This window comes from Hyla sarda, chromosome 6 (genome assembly GCF_029499605.1).
Source record: "Hyla sarda isolate aHylSar1 chromosome 6, aHylSar1.hap1, whole genome shotgun sequence".
Taxonomy (NCBI): domain Eukaryota; kingdom Metazoa; phylum Chordata; class Amphibia; order Anura; family Hylidae; genus Hyla; species Hyla sarda.
Window position 1 is genome coordinate 201,743,810 of NC_079194.1, and position 15,301 is coordinate 201,759,110.

Sequence of the window (15,301 nt, forward strand, 5' to 3'; positions counted from 1 at the left end):
GAGTTTCTTCGGATATTTTTTAAGCGGAACCTATCTTTCAGGATTTGGCTTTGTTCCTTGAAGTCCATTTGTGTTGTACAATTGCGCCTAATGCACTTAAACTGGCCAAAAGGCACATTGGTAATCCATTTTTATAGTGTGCGCTTGTAAAATCCAGATAGCTTTTCCTATCTACGGCCTTGAACAAGATAGAAGAATGCATTTTGAAAAGTGGCTTATCATACTGCCCCATATCCAAGGCTGATAGCATCAACCTGTTTTTGGACCTTAATAGTTTTGTGAGAAAAATCACCATAAAACGTTTTTTTGCAATCAAATATAATGATAATTCTGAAACAAAAAGTATGTCGGACACTTATAATCCACACTAGATCCACCTCCTATTTCCACACTCTTACGTCCGAAGTCCACTTTTTTTCCTAACCACGCAAAGGGCAGTTTTATAGAAACATTCTCTGCTATGGTGGCCACAGATCTTGAAAATTTAACCAAAACTAATCAACATTATCCTTCTAATATCCTTCTAATATGACAATAAGGCAACCTTTCTAATAATACTAATATTGTAATCTGCCCCGCCGATAAGGGGGGCGGAATTGTAATAATGGACTATGATAGCTATATTAAGGAAGCTCTGAGACTGCTATCAGATACCACATACTATGCACCCCTACCATTTAATCCCACAGAAATATATAAAAAAGAACTGCGGGATCTGGTACTGGAGGGTTTTTCTAATGGAGTTCTAGACAAAGCTGAGAAAGACTATATCATTGTGGATGAACCTGCGCTACCTTTGTTTTATTTTTTGCCCAAGGTCCATAAGGAACAAAAAGATCCCCCAGGTCATCCCATTGTCTCGCACATTATATAGATTTACTATTGCAGAAGCATATCCTCAAACTCTCAAGATCTCATCTGAGAGACACCACTGATTTTATTAAACATGTTATTTAAGTACCATGGAATGACGACTTTTGGCTTGTCACAATGGATATCTCATCCCTCTACACTGTAATCGATCACAACCTCGGAATAAGTACAATATCACACTTTTTAGAACATGATAAAGAGATGCCCGTAGATCAGAAGGAATTTGTTTTAAAAGGTTTGAAATTTATACTGTGCCATAACTACTTTGAAATGAATCAGCATATCTACTCGCAGCACACTGGCACAACAATGGGGTCAAAGGTGGCGCCAAGTTTTGCCAACCTTTTTGTAGGCCTCTTTGAACAACAAATTGTCTATCCCTATACTCTTTTTAACTTTTGCCTTTTTTTTTTTTTTTTTAAACGGTATATTGATGATATTTTTTTCATGTGGAGTGGCAACCTAAAGCAATTGAACCAGTTTTTATCTGATCTTAATACTAATGAATGGGGTATAAGTTTTACCCAATCAGTTTTTAGGAACCATGCCGAATTTCTAGATGTTTATTTTTATAATTTCTAAATTTTTATTCTAATTTCTAAATATCTACATTTTACAAGTGCACACTATAAAAATGGATTACCAATGTGCCTTTTGGCCAGTTCAAGCGCATTATGCGCAATTGTACAACACAAAAGGACTTCCAGGAACAAAGCCAAATCCTGAAAAATAGGTTCCACGCTAAAAAATATCCGAAGAAACTCATTAATAGAAAGAGCGCGTAAACTATCTCGGAATGAATGTTTACAACCTGGAAAATATAGAAAACAATACTGAACATGGTAATGAGCCTACTGACAATAAAGACTGGTCCATTAATTTTATAACCCACTTCTGTAGAGAAAATAAGGATATTAAAAAGATTCTCAAAAAGCACTGTCCAATTTTATTACAGGACCCGTTTTTAAATAAATTATTACCATCAAGGCCGGGCGTAACATTTAGACGTAACCGCACCTTTGAGAAATATAGTAGCTCCGAGTAAACTGAAGATCCATAAATCATCCAAAACTACATTCCTTGATACGGTTGTAACTTTTAAATGTGATATCTCCAGATGCAAGTGTTGTGACAGTATCTCAACTAAAACCAAAGAATTTACATCCAATGTCACTAATGAATCTTTTCCTGTCAAATCATTCCTCAATTGTAACTCCAGGTTTGTTATATACTTGCTTCACTGTCCCTATGGCCTTCAGTATGTTGGTTGCACGAAACAGGGCCTAAGGGACAAATTAAACAAACACAGGAGCAACACCAATTTAGGCTTTAGACTCCATAGCGTCTCTCGACACTTGATAGAAGTACATAATTCTGACTTTAGGAGCATTGTTATCACACCCATGCAGGGAATATCTGAGGACGACCGCAATCGCTTCTCCTCTTTAAAAAGAAGAGAGAATTTTTGGATCTACAAGCTGCGCACCTTGATGCTACATGGTCTTAACGAACTCATTGAAAGCACACTGTAATATATATATATATATATATATATATAGCTTCCTCCTCTGTTTTTTTTCCCCATTTTACATATTTATACTTACCTATTTATATGCGTCTTATATTATGTCTATTTTATCTATGTACTCCTATACAATATTCCTACACATCCATCTTACCTTACTATGATTATTTATTACATTTGTCTATTAATACCATATTTAATATATTTTTTTACTATCTTTTTACGCATTTCTCCTTTTAAACTTGCTTCTATTTATTTATTATCTACCATTGTCCAATGATATAATTCAAATATGCATTTTATGTATGTTATGTAATTTTTACATTTTAATATGCTATTTATATATGTATATTTACCCTTAATATATGATCTATAATCGTATATACATTCTTCCCCACACTGTATGTATATGGGCTAGCTCATATTTCCTTTCTGCCCATTGTTGAGAATTATCTGCCAATTATACATATCCACGGCCATTTATTAAGGTCTAATAGCATCTTATTATTCTCTTTACAGTAGCTGCCATCCCTACTACGCTCTGTTTGGATCCGCTCCACATCCCATAGCCTCTGAGTGAGCGCTCCTATCCATCCTTAGGTCTTCTACCAATCTGCTCCTATTGGCCAATGGCGGTCCATGGTTTGGGATCAGAGCAGAGCGCAGCGATGCGCTCTACATTACGATCGCTGACAGCAGTATACTACGCCTGCCTATGTTGTTGTTTTACTTCATTGAACCTTGTTCCTGCATCGTAGTGGAACGTCATATGTTTATTTACTATTGTCTCCATTAAGCCTCTTTCTCACACAGTACTGCCGGTTGACAGAGTGAATGGACATGCTGTGACCTACAGTTATTATTATCATTCTCTAAATTGTGCATTCATTATAAACTTCCTGTTAATGTAGAGTATTTTTTTTAAATATATTGTTATTTATTTCTGATTTTGTATTGTTTTAGGGGCCCTTTCATGTTTTATGTGGGAGACGATAACTCCACCCACTTTAACCTGATGCCCTTCTTTGCTCTATAAATGTGCCGTATGTGTGATACTTTGTATGCCATTTTGAGGAAGGAGGACTGTACCTCCGAAACGCATCATTGGTCTCTGAATTGAATAAACATAGTGCCTGATGGTACTTTTATGACATTTTGCTTTGGATATCCTTCTTTCCTGCTGGAACACTGAACAGCGCCTGATGCATGGGTCCTTTTGCCGTTTCCATTGATTCTACAGACAGGATTGGATTTTCTACTCCTGTGACTTGTTGGGCTTTGCAGTTCTTTTCTGCCAGGAGCATATTTGTAACCCCAATCTGGGGTGATAAGCGCTGATTATCTATTATAAGGTGAGTGGCCACCCGCAAGGCTGGCGTTGTTCGCTCTATACCCCCATCTGGTGTCTTATGTATCACATAAGGCACAGTCCCTATTTTTCTCTCCGTTTATTTTTAAAGTTCCTAAAATGGACAGAGGTGCAGAGAGCATTGTGGTCAGACAGAAAGGAAATTCAAAAAGAAAAAAAAACTTCCTGTGGAGCATACAGCAGCTGATAAGTACTGGAAGGATTAAGATTTGTAAATAGAAGTAATTTGCCAATAACACTGATCAATGCTAATCAGAAGATTGCATGTAATAGTCCCCTATGGGGCTATAGATGTGTAAAAAAAAAAAAAAAAAGTTAATAAATGTGATTTAACCCTTTCTGTAATGAAAGTTGGAATCACTCCACGTTTCGCATTGAAAAAAAAAATATGTAAACGAAAATACATATAAACATATGTGGTAAGTGCATAAATGTCTGATCTATAAAAATATAATGTTAATTAAACCGCACTTTTTTTTTTGGTTTCGTCATAGATTTTTTGGTAAAATGACTGATGTCATTACAAAGTAAAAATGGTAGGGCATCAAACAAGCCCTCATATGGCTCTGTAGGTGGAAAACTGAAAGGGTTATGATTTTTAAAGAGTAACTGTCATGACGTAAAACTTTTTATATTGTCTTCCTTATGAAAAATTAAGCCTTATGGCAAAATATCTTCAGTAAAAAAATAACAATATTTACAGCAGATTTTATCTGTTTAAAAAGTGGCCTCTAGGGGTTTCTCTTGTATGCAGGCGCTGCATAGTCATAGGACCAGTGTCGGACAGGCACTGGTCCTATCTCCGGAAGTGCGGTTTTGCTCATCTCTCGATCCCTGCCTATCAATCATGTAGGCGGGAGCGAGCGCTGTGCGCTGCCCACACGGGGCTCTGTGAACAGGGACATAACCACCTCTCCCCTGCCTTTCCCCCCCCCCCCACCCCTCATCTACACTTTCACATTGCCAGAAGCGCTCCCATCACCACCCTGCCTGGTGTACCCCCCCCCCCCCCCTCACATTAGCTCTGCCTGGCCATCAGCGCTGACTGTTTGTACAGCAGGGTGCATGGCAGGGAGCATACTCCTATGTCCCTTCTCTTGTATGCCTCGCGATCTGCATAACAGAGAGGAGAGTACTCACAGGCTGCCTGCCGTGATTGGCTTCCTGTTCTATGCACGCTCCTGAGATCGAGCACAGCATAGAGCAGGGATGGCCGGAAGCGTTACCATGCAGGGTTAGGTGATGTCACGCCTGCCAGGTAACACCCCCCTGCAGCAGCTAAAGCAGAGGGACAGTGGGCAGAGTTTACAAGGCAATAACTTGAGGAATAATGGCCCAAATTGAAAAAGAAAAAGTGCTATAGACTCAGGATGAGTAAGTACCTGTTTACTTGGTGGCAAGGTGAGGAGGGAAAAATTAAAATGCAAAAACTGAAAAACCCTTAAGGGGTTAAAGACAAGCTTTTAATAGAGCTTGTTTGTTTATAGAGCTAAGACATTTTACATGAGGTCATGCTAACACTGTCTATCTTTAACTTCAGCCCACTTATCAGAAGGATGATGAGCTTGCAGACCTGGACAGACTCTTTATGAATGTCTCATTAGAGACATCCCCGCTTCCAGTTAACAGCAACATGCCTTCTTCCTCGCTTCCTCCAGAATCCAGACTGGAATCTCCACCACACACTCTTCGCTCAAACTCCTCTGAAGGAAACACTTTCCAATTCCAGGGTCAAGATTTTAGTAAGTTCTGAATCTGTGCCATTCATCCCCTCTCCTTGTGTCTCCACATTGTTTTAATGTTATGTCGGGAGTTAATATCCTTGATTATCTTGTTACAATATTATTTGTAAAGGTATAGGATTTATTTGGCAGCAAGTGAACATGTCAGTTATTCAAGTTGGAAGCATGAAAAAGAGGCAGAAGCGAGACTTTGACAAGGGCCGAATTGTGTTGGCTAGATAACACTGTCAGAACATCTCCAAAACTTCAGGTCTTGTGGGCTATTCTTGGAATGTAATGGTTAGTACCTACCATAATTCAAGAAAGGATAACTAGTGAACTGGCAACAAGGGTCAGAGGTGCCCAAGGCCCAATAATGTGGAAAAGAGCAAAGGCTAATCCTTTTGGTTTGATTCCACAGAAGAAGTACTGTAGCACAAAATTTCTGAAAAAGTAAAATAGTGGCCATAGCTAAAAGGCGTTTAGTGGGTCAGCCATAGTGCACTAAGTATGCCCATGCTGACCCCTGTCCACTGCTGAAATCACCCTTCAATTGATTTATAATAATCTAAACTGGACCATAGAGCAATAGAATAAGGTGGACTGATGAATCACATTTTCTTTACATCATGTGGACAGTGGGGTTGTGTGTGTCACTTATGTAAGGCACCAGGATACTCTATGAGAAGAAAGTTAACTGGTCGAAAAAATTTGCTGCTTTAGGCAATATTCTGCTGCTCACAACGTCCCGGACTGTAATTGACCAATTCCGTAAACATAGAGAAAATGAGATAGACCCAGCATTGTAACTACAATGCTGGACTATCTCATTTTCTCTAACCTAGTCCTTGGCTTAATTGAAGAAACAGTGAGTACCTTTATGTGCAGTTACCTGTTGCTAATCTAATGGTCTCATTCAGTTGACAGGCCTCTGACCACTGAACATCACCAGCTCTTTGCCAAGTTTGTAGGAACATCTTGGAAAAAGGTGGGCAGGACATTGAAGGAGACTTGCCGTGCTTTAGAAGACCCAGCCATAGAAACCCTGGCATATGAATATGGTAGAGAAAGCCTGTATGAACAAGCCTATCAGATGCTCCAGCGTTTCATTGATTGTGAAGGAAAGAAAGGCACATTACAGAGACTTGTAGATGCCCTCGTAAAAAATGAACTGACTGGAATCGCTGAGAAACTGCTACCAATACAAGAAAATGGATTGAACTAGGACACTGGGAACAGATCGAGGGAAAGTTTTATGTGTAATGTTTATTCACTATATGCTATACCTACAAATGAATCAGACTTAGTGCTATAGAGTCAGGCTCTGGGCATCAGCTATACCTCCACCAGTGTTCAAAAGGCTTAGGCTGCGGTTCAGGACCATTGTCATTAATGGAAGTAATGAACGTCAACTCATATCAGGTTTATTTATCTAGACCCTTTTACCAATCTCAAACAACAACTTTGCACAATCTTTATTTGCATTGCACAAAAACATTTAGGTGATGACTATGATGTTGTTACCTGCTTTTATTATCTGTGCTGTTATATTAGAAAGAAACACACCTTAGTGCCTCTACAGTCTCTAGAAACATTCTGTTTACCACTGGGTTTTAAAAATGGACCCATGCTATATTTTTCTACCTCTGACGCAAGACCCCAAAGGTGCCTTAGATAGTTCCATGAGACACTTCTACCTGTTTAATACCACAAAATAGACCAGCAATACATATACATATTAAATCATAAGGATCTGTTTACCCCTTTTACCTTGACAACTATTGTAATTAACTAGGTTGAGCGTCACATTGAGTCCAAAGTCCCACTCATACTTTCTATGATTGCATTTACACCTTATAGATAACATGCGATCTTATGCATCTCATTTCTAAAATTGAAGTGCTCAGAGAGCTTCCACCTAGTTATCCTTTCATCAGTGTGCCAATGTTTCCAATGCATTATAATGAATGCCCCAGTAATTGTGGTCCACTGGATTTGCGAACATGGCTCTTTCCATGCCATCTAGTAGAATGTAGAAAGCTGTGCTATTTCCTTTCTAAGCATTTACAATGCTAGGGCTGTATATGTTATGAAAGTCTGCATTGGAAATGGAGAAATAGAATTACATGCTCTCCAAGAAGATAAGTAAATAAAAATTATCTCATATGAACATGACATAAAAATTTCACCAAGCTCCATATGAATTTGCAGTCATATAAATGGGCAACAAGGTCAATGAAATACTTTGGATACAAATAAGAAAGCAGGCGCTCAGGATCCCAAAGGAAGTGGTCATAAAGGTCATAAAGTAGGCCATAAAGTCATAAAGTAGCAAAGTGCAGCAACTTTATTTGATGTACAGCAATAGAACAATGACGCGTTTCAGGGTGAAACTACCCCTTCATCAGATTGACTGTAGTACATACACAGCATAAAACATGTGGGGTTTAAATAGGCATGATAATTGTCAAACAAGATGGTGCAAAGGTGAGAGGTCATCATCCACATAGCGAAATGATTGTACTAAAAAACACTTATAAAAATCATTTATAGGGAATAGGGAGGGAAATACAATGTACATTGTATACAAGAACACTGAATGAGCAGTGAAATACTTTGAGCAATGAAATACTTTGAGCACTTTGGGTATCCTATTACACTGTGTTGTGTCTAGTGTAGGGCCAAGTGTCTAGACAGAGATACCCTCATTGTTATTAACACCTCTCCCATGTACTGCCTCCCTGGAGTGTTCCCTTAATATGGACAACTTTTGAAAACTGTAATAGTTTGATTTGGCTTAGCTGGCTGGTTGTGTTATCAATAAAAGCCATGACACTAGTGTGAACAGAGCCTTTGCTACATTCCTATAAATTTTAGGGCAGCCCAGAAAATGTCTCTACCCTGTGTATCTGATGAATCGACATTAAGCCTAAGAAATGTTCTACATGAATTTATAATGCCCATGTACACAATCTAATGGAAGACCTAATAGTACACATTACTTCGATTTTTGTGTTGTTTAGAGAAAATACATGAAAGTTTGTTATAAAATGTATATTTGTTGTTAGGTAGAATCTTGCCTCTAGGGGGCACTGTGTGTTGTAATGATTTTCCAAACAGGAAAGAAAGCTTCATTTAGTAGAATAAAAACAGAATGGAGCTAAAATGTTCTGTACTTTTAATATATTGGCCCTCATTTACTAAGAGTGTTGTGTAGGTTTCTTTGTGGGTTTTAATTCCCTACAATTTATTTTCCACAGTATTTACTAAGGTTTCCCTACATTTTCCACTTTCCGTACACTTTGCTTTTTTTTACACATGCTCTGATCTGTCTGGTTTTCCTCAGCTCAAATCCACCACATTTTATGTGGAAACCTTTGTAAATATGTTGGGTTTTGGTGAAAATGTCGGGAACACGCCCCTTTTCATAGACCACGCCCCTTTCCCAGCAGCCACGCCCCTTTTTCAGGTTTTCTAACCAAAATGGAGAGTTAGACAGAATTTCTGGCGCAATGAGACAGAATCTGGCGCACAACCCGACAAAACATGTCGGGTTTGCAATAGTAAATGAGGGCCATTATGTTTTAACTTTGTATTATGGCACAATCACCACATTTTTATTAATAGGAAAGAATGTGAAGAAGGTATTACCTAGACTTATGTACAAAGCAATATAAAATGCTGTTGCCTAAGGTTCTACGTACCATGAAAGCCATACAGCCATACATTTACCAAATGGGTGGTGAGAAACTAAGGTGAGTTAGAAAAGCCTAGGAGACCATGTATATATATATATATATATATATATATATATATATATATATATACACATATGCAATATTCTATATAAAGACTGCAATGACTGTCCAGCAAATTTTTTTCCAACCCTACCAATGTTTTATATCACTCCCAACTTTTAAGTGTCATAGTGACCCAAGATGGTTACATAGACTAAGACATTGATAAAATAGAATTGAGCATCTGAAATGGTGGAAGGTTTTAAGCAAAATCAGGAGAGACTTGAAGTCTACTTTCAGGAAACTTTTTAAGTTGTCTTGTTTGCACATATAGAGTAGCACAATGTCTGGCTATTATATAATTAGTGTATGGTATTTTTCACCAGTTTTCCCTCTGCAGATGCTATTTCTAGATTTTCAGTTTTCCCTGAGCCGGTGGAAAATGTCTTTATTAGGCTGTGTTCACACATGCAGAATTCTGCTGAATAATTCCACCAAAATTTAAAGGGGTATGCCAGGATTTTTTATATTTGACTATACTACAGTGGCTGTAAAGTTAGTGTAGTTGATACTATAGTATCTGTACCTATTTTTCATAGTGGTCTCAGAATTCTGTGATTTCTGCCCCAATGTTTATTTTTAACAGCAAACAAAATGACTGTTTTCTCAGGTTTTCCCAGGTTGCAGTGTGGCTTGAGACATTACATCACTAGTCAGGTGATCAGAGGAAAGCTGTCTTTTCTTCAATGGGTGGAACTAACGCTGGGTGTAAGAAAGATCATTCTGTTTTTGCAACAGCTGGAGGCACCTTGGTCAGAAAACACTGGTCTATTGCATTGAAGAGATCATAGGTCAGTTTCAATGGGTGGGGTGGCTGATGTGCGGGAAGGAGAAAAGTGACCTCACACTTACAAACAAGGAATGATGAGATTTGTAGTTTAAGGGAACAAACTCCAACAGAAAATAATGAGTTCACTAAAAGCTAGCCACAGTGTTATGGTTATCTCACAACATAGCCATTTATCCCCAAGACAAGCACAGATCCTTCCTAAGCATGTCCATTACTGTCTGTCAGGAACGTACTAAAATTCCCTTATGGTGGATAGCCCCTTTAATGCACAACATTAAGTTCAATAGCGGAAATTCTGCATTCCCTAAATTTAAAGACCTGTCTTAAAATTTTGAAGACTTGCAGGCAGAATCCCATTAAATTCAATGAGACTTTAAATACCTGCAGAATTCTGTTTTGAGCACACTGAAATTCCGCCCAAATGATGGTCAAATTCTGTGGCAGTCTTCGCGGAATGGAATTTGAGTGGAATTGCAGATTTTCTGTAGTGTAAACATAGCCTTACACTGCACACATAAATTAGGAAATCCTGCTTCCCATGCCTCTAGAGGGCAGACTGTGTCAACCTGTAAGAGTAGCCTAGGTAAACCTTATGGGGCATTGCATTGTGTATGACTGACTGTTCATGAACTCTGAATGGGCCATTTTGTGTGTTGTAATGGCAATGTATCATCAGCATGCTGTAATATGCTAGTTTTTTGGCAATTGTTAAGGAATTGGTGGATTGGTGCATTTCTGAGGTTTTTGTGATATGTAGTCATTTTCTAACAATAGTTAAATAAAGGTTATATTTGGCAAATAAATGTTAAAGTTGCCATTAAAGGGGACTTGTTGGCAGGTTTTAGGGTATGACATAAAGCCATGGCTGTATGTGGATTTTGAACCTGAATCCATACACCTCTCAGTAGTTAATTGACCCTTTAAGCACCAAGCTATCAGAGTATATGAAGATATGAAAATAAGGCTTTGGAGCCCACTGGGCGTTCCCCTCAGTTGATAGAATACAGGGGAGATGCAGAGAATACAGTACAGCCTAGTGGCTGCCAATAGCTGGTAGAGGAGGTGTCCAGCACACAGAGGGGAGTGACTAAGGCTGGGTTCACACCACGTTTTCTTAAATACGGTTCCCGTATACGGTTGGGAGGAGGGGGCGGGGCTTAATCGCGGCGCCCGCACTCAGCCGTATTCGGGAACCGTATTTAATGCAAGTCTATGAGCCGACCGGAGTGAACCGCAGCCTCCGGTCGGCTTCGTTTTCGGCCGTATGCGGTTTCCCGACCGCAGGCAAAAACGTGGTCGACCACGTGGCAATTAAGCCCCGCCCCCTCCTCCCAACCGTATACGGAAACCATATTTAAGAAAACGTGGTGTGAACCCAGCCTAACTGGTGAAGGGGTCCAACTGTGGCTTAACAGCCGAGGGGAACCCCCAGTGAGCTCTAAAGCCTAATTTACATATCTTTTAAAACTCTAAAATCTCAGCGCTGAAGGAGTCAATAATTTAATGAGAGGTATGTACCGATTTAGGGTCAAAAACCCTTTACAACCATAGCCTTACTAAATACCATAAAAATCTGCTGGCAAGTCCATTTTAAGAATGCCCGGGGCCATTTATGTGAAATGTCTGTTCTCAATGCTTCTTTAGGTAATTGTTATATTGTTGTTTTTAATGCAATGTAATAGTACAGTACTGTATATGAAAGGTGCTGTAATATGAAAACTTTACGTTTATTCAGGCATGTTTACAATAATTCTATAGTGAATTGTTATAGGAAAACAAGCTGTAATAAAATGGATTTTGTTCTCACTTTCCATTGGTGTCTTGATGCTCCTATTACATTTTAGGATAGCAGCTAGAGTAAAGATGGTCTTACAAATTAGATACAAGTAGGCCAAACATACAGACCATCTTATGTAAATGGGGGCCTCCTGACTCTTCCCCAATGGCAAATGTCAGGGCAAAGTAGTGTAACAGGATTTTGGGGGTGTCCACCTGTGTCTCTGGGGTCCCTTTACCCTTGTTACCTCTATGCACTCAGCTGGCTGATCCTAAGTCACTACTTCTTGAGAGCTGTGGTGAATGCCTGCGGCAGTGCTTCCACCCAGCGGAGAATCCAGGGTGGGATGTGGGGTCCTGCTGAGAACATCTTAGACATAATGAAACTGACACAAACTTTATATGCATGAAGAAAAGGAACAACCACGCATAACATAACATAAAATAGTATAAAATGGTATAACACAGAGTCAGACAAGGCAATTGTTACGTTATGCACTCCGGCTGCACACGCTGGCCATGAACGCATAGTCCCCTTACCTGCTGCCGACGGGGCTGGGACTCGCATGGCGGGACGCGCCCGCATGCGAACCTACGTCCTTCACTCTCCGGGTGTTTCTCTTGCCTCTGCCTCTCTGTTTCGGCGCGTGTGTCCCGATCCCCTAGGGCACGCACGCGCCGTAGCTTTAAGATTTAAAGGGCCAGTCCACTCATTAGTGTAATTCACATGTGGTTCATTTATAAATTCCTCCACCCTCCTCACTCCCCTGCCAGATCTTTGTTGCCTTGTGCCTTAGAGAAAGTGTTCCTTAGTATTGCTTTGCCATGTATCTGACCCCTTGCTTTGTGACTTTGACCCTGCTCCTCTGCCGCCTGCCTACTGAACTCCTGCTACGTCTTGACTATGCTACTGTGCCGCCTGCCCTGACCTTCTGCTATCCAGACTACGAGCTGCCTTATTCCTCCTGTGCCTCACATCTCCTCAGCCGCCTGTGTGGTTGAGCCGTGCCAGGGGTAGCAACCTGGGTGCCGCCTGCCGCAGCAAGTCCATCCCGCTTTGCGGTGGGCTCTGGTGAAAACCAGCAGCACCTTAGACTCCGCTCCCTGGTACGGTCCAAGTCATCTGCCACACAGCTTCAGCGGATCCACATCCACCAGTGTTCCTGTCTTCTGAAACGTGAGTGTTACAGCAATGTGGCTATAGATTTCTCTTACCCACCTACATGCACACCTTGTGGCCCACCCTGATCTATGCCTTAACAGCTGCTGGTGCACATAGAAGTGATGGGGCTCATACAAAGTCCTGGAGTAGGTTGAACTCTTAGAATGTCAGCAACCGGACTACAAGGCCTTTAATCTGTGTATGAAGACAACACTAACAACCTATAAGGGGTGACCCCCTTATGGGGACAACCCTCACTAGAACCCTCCCTATAAAATATTTACTTTATTAGTATTGATTAAAATATGTGACCCCAAAGAAAAAGTTAAAATCTGCAGTGGAAGGGGAATGTATATGATCAAGTGTGAAGGAATTCACACACTAGAGGGTGTTCGGGGCAGTATTCAACTCCACTCTATGGACCACTGGTTATTCCAGTGTCCACTGGTGCTCAGCTGTCCCTCACTCCTTTGTTCCTAAAGATCCCCTGTGCCACGCTAACTAAAACTCGGACCGTAGGCCTCCCCGACGTTTCGGTGATGAATCACCTTTGTCAAGGGTTGCGAGGCTACTGCGGGGGGATATATATATGTACACATGCCCTGCGGGGGGTATATAATAGTGCTATGCGGAGGGATATATATGTACACATGCGCTGCGGGGGGGTATATAATAGCGCTATGTGGGGGGATATATATATATGTACACATGCGCTGCAGGGGGCAGATAATTGCGCTATGCGGGGGGATATATATGTACACATGCGCTGCGGGGGGCATATAATTGCGCTATGCGGGGGGATATATATGTACACATGCGCTGCGGGGGGGTATATGATAGCGCTGTGCGGGGGTATATATATATATAACATGCGCTGCGGGGGGCATATATACAAATTACCCTGCGACACAATTTTTTTTTCCCGTGCGACACATACACGGAGTAAATGAAGAAACACTCAGAGATAAACCCGACACTCTTAGTAAATGAGGCCAATGTTGCTGCAACTTTCACAGACTTTTTAACAATAGACAGCACAGTTTTCTTCACCTCCCCCTCTACTTTATCAGCACCACGATAGAAACACATTACAATGACAAAGTCCCATTCAGTTTTCTGGCGCAAACTTTTTTGCATTGGCATGCAATTTTTCTCGGACACAGCTCAGACTATGGGGGAGAACTTGTCGCTTTGTGGCATATGGCACACACCCGAATCCTGTTCGTGATGCCAAAAGAGTTGTGTCATGATGCGATGTGATGTGAGGTGTAAGGGGCAGATGGTGTTGCCCAGGGGTGTGACGGCATTAAACCCTTCGTGTTTGTGATGCCAGGGCGTGGTTTGCCTTTAACCACCCGAAGGTAGAACAGCTAGCCACTGACTTGTGGATACAATTTAAGCTTGAGACCTCCAGATGTGCTGGACACTAGCTCTGAGTTGTCTGGACTGGACCTCAGAATCTAAGAGCGGTGTAAGAGAGAGATTGTAGTACCTCCTCCTCTTATAAAGGGGGGCTGAGCAAGGAGCCCATTGGCTAGCTGTGAGTCATCTGGTCACCTGGTGCTCTCTGGGTAACAAAACATATGACTTAAACAGGTGACAACCATTATCAGGTGACTAACCATCAGGTGACCATATCAAAGGTCCTTTACACTAAATATACAATCTATACACAATATTGGGGAACACTGCAGGAGAGCCCTGAGGACGTACAGGGACTCAAACTGACAGGACTGTAGGAGCATATCCTGTACTGGGATATCACAAAAGGTTTATTTCAAATTAGGTGTTTAGCACTTTTAAAGTGCTGTACATGTGTATTTTTCAAATGGTAAAAGTCTATTTAAAGAACTTCCTGTAGAGCTCAGAGACAGGATTGCGTGGAGCCACAGATCTGGAGTAGGGTACAAAAGAAAAATTCTGCTGTATGTCTGGAGTAAACCAAGCACTGCTCAGTACCTGCCCCGTACCATCTGTAATGTCCGTTTATCTGTATTTTGCATTTTTCTGCTTTGGGTCTGAACAATTTCTGTGTTTATTCAGCTGGAGGTGCAATATGGGTTGGGTCACTGGCGGATCCGCAGCGTAAAATACCCTGCGGATCCGTTATATGTGACTCTACCCTTAGGTCTTTGGGAAATAAAAGAATCAATCTGATTGGTTGCTATGGGAAACTGGTTAACTTTTCCTTTGCACAGGTTTTTATAAATCTCCCAATGGCCCTAAACACACTGCCAAGACGACTCAGGAGCTGCTTTGGGACAACCCTATGACCAGTCAGAGCCCTG

At 40.8% G+C, this 15,301-nt stretch overlaps 2 protein-coding genes across 4 annotated transcripts in view; both read left to right on the forward strand.

The window, feature by feature from the left end:
- The window catches only part of TRADD (TNFRSF1A associated via death domain), a 56,518-nt gene extending 47,261 nt beyond the window's left edge, over nt 1-9,257 (forward strand). For all 3 annotated transcript variants that reach the window (XM_056526252.1, XM_056526253.1, XM_056526251.1), the window contains exons 4-5: nt 5,308-5,509; nt 6,409-9,257. In XM_056526252.1, coding sequence (XP_056382227.1) covers nt 5,308-5,509; nt 6,409-6,713 — 507 coding nt within the window. In that variant the 3' untranslated portion in view covers nt 6,714-9,257. The remainder of the gene's footprint in view (nt 1-5,307; nt 5,510-6,408) is intronic.
- Nucleotides 9,258-12,981: 3,724 nt separating this feature from the next.
- Nucleotides 12,982-15,301, forward strand: part of B3GNT9 (UDP-GlcNAc:betaGal beta-1,3-N-acetylglucosaminyltransferase 9) — a 33,674-nt gene continuing 31,354 nt past the window's right edge. The window contains exon 1 of the mRNA XM_056526257.1: nt 12,982-13,028. The gene's annotated coding sequence lies outside the window, so the exon portion shown is untranslated. The remainder of the gene's footprint in view (nt 13,029-15,301) is intronic.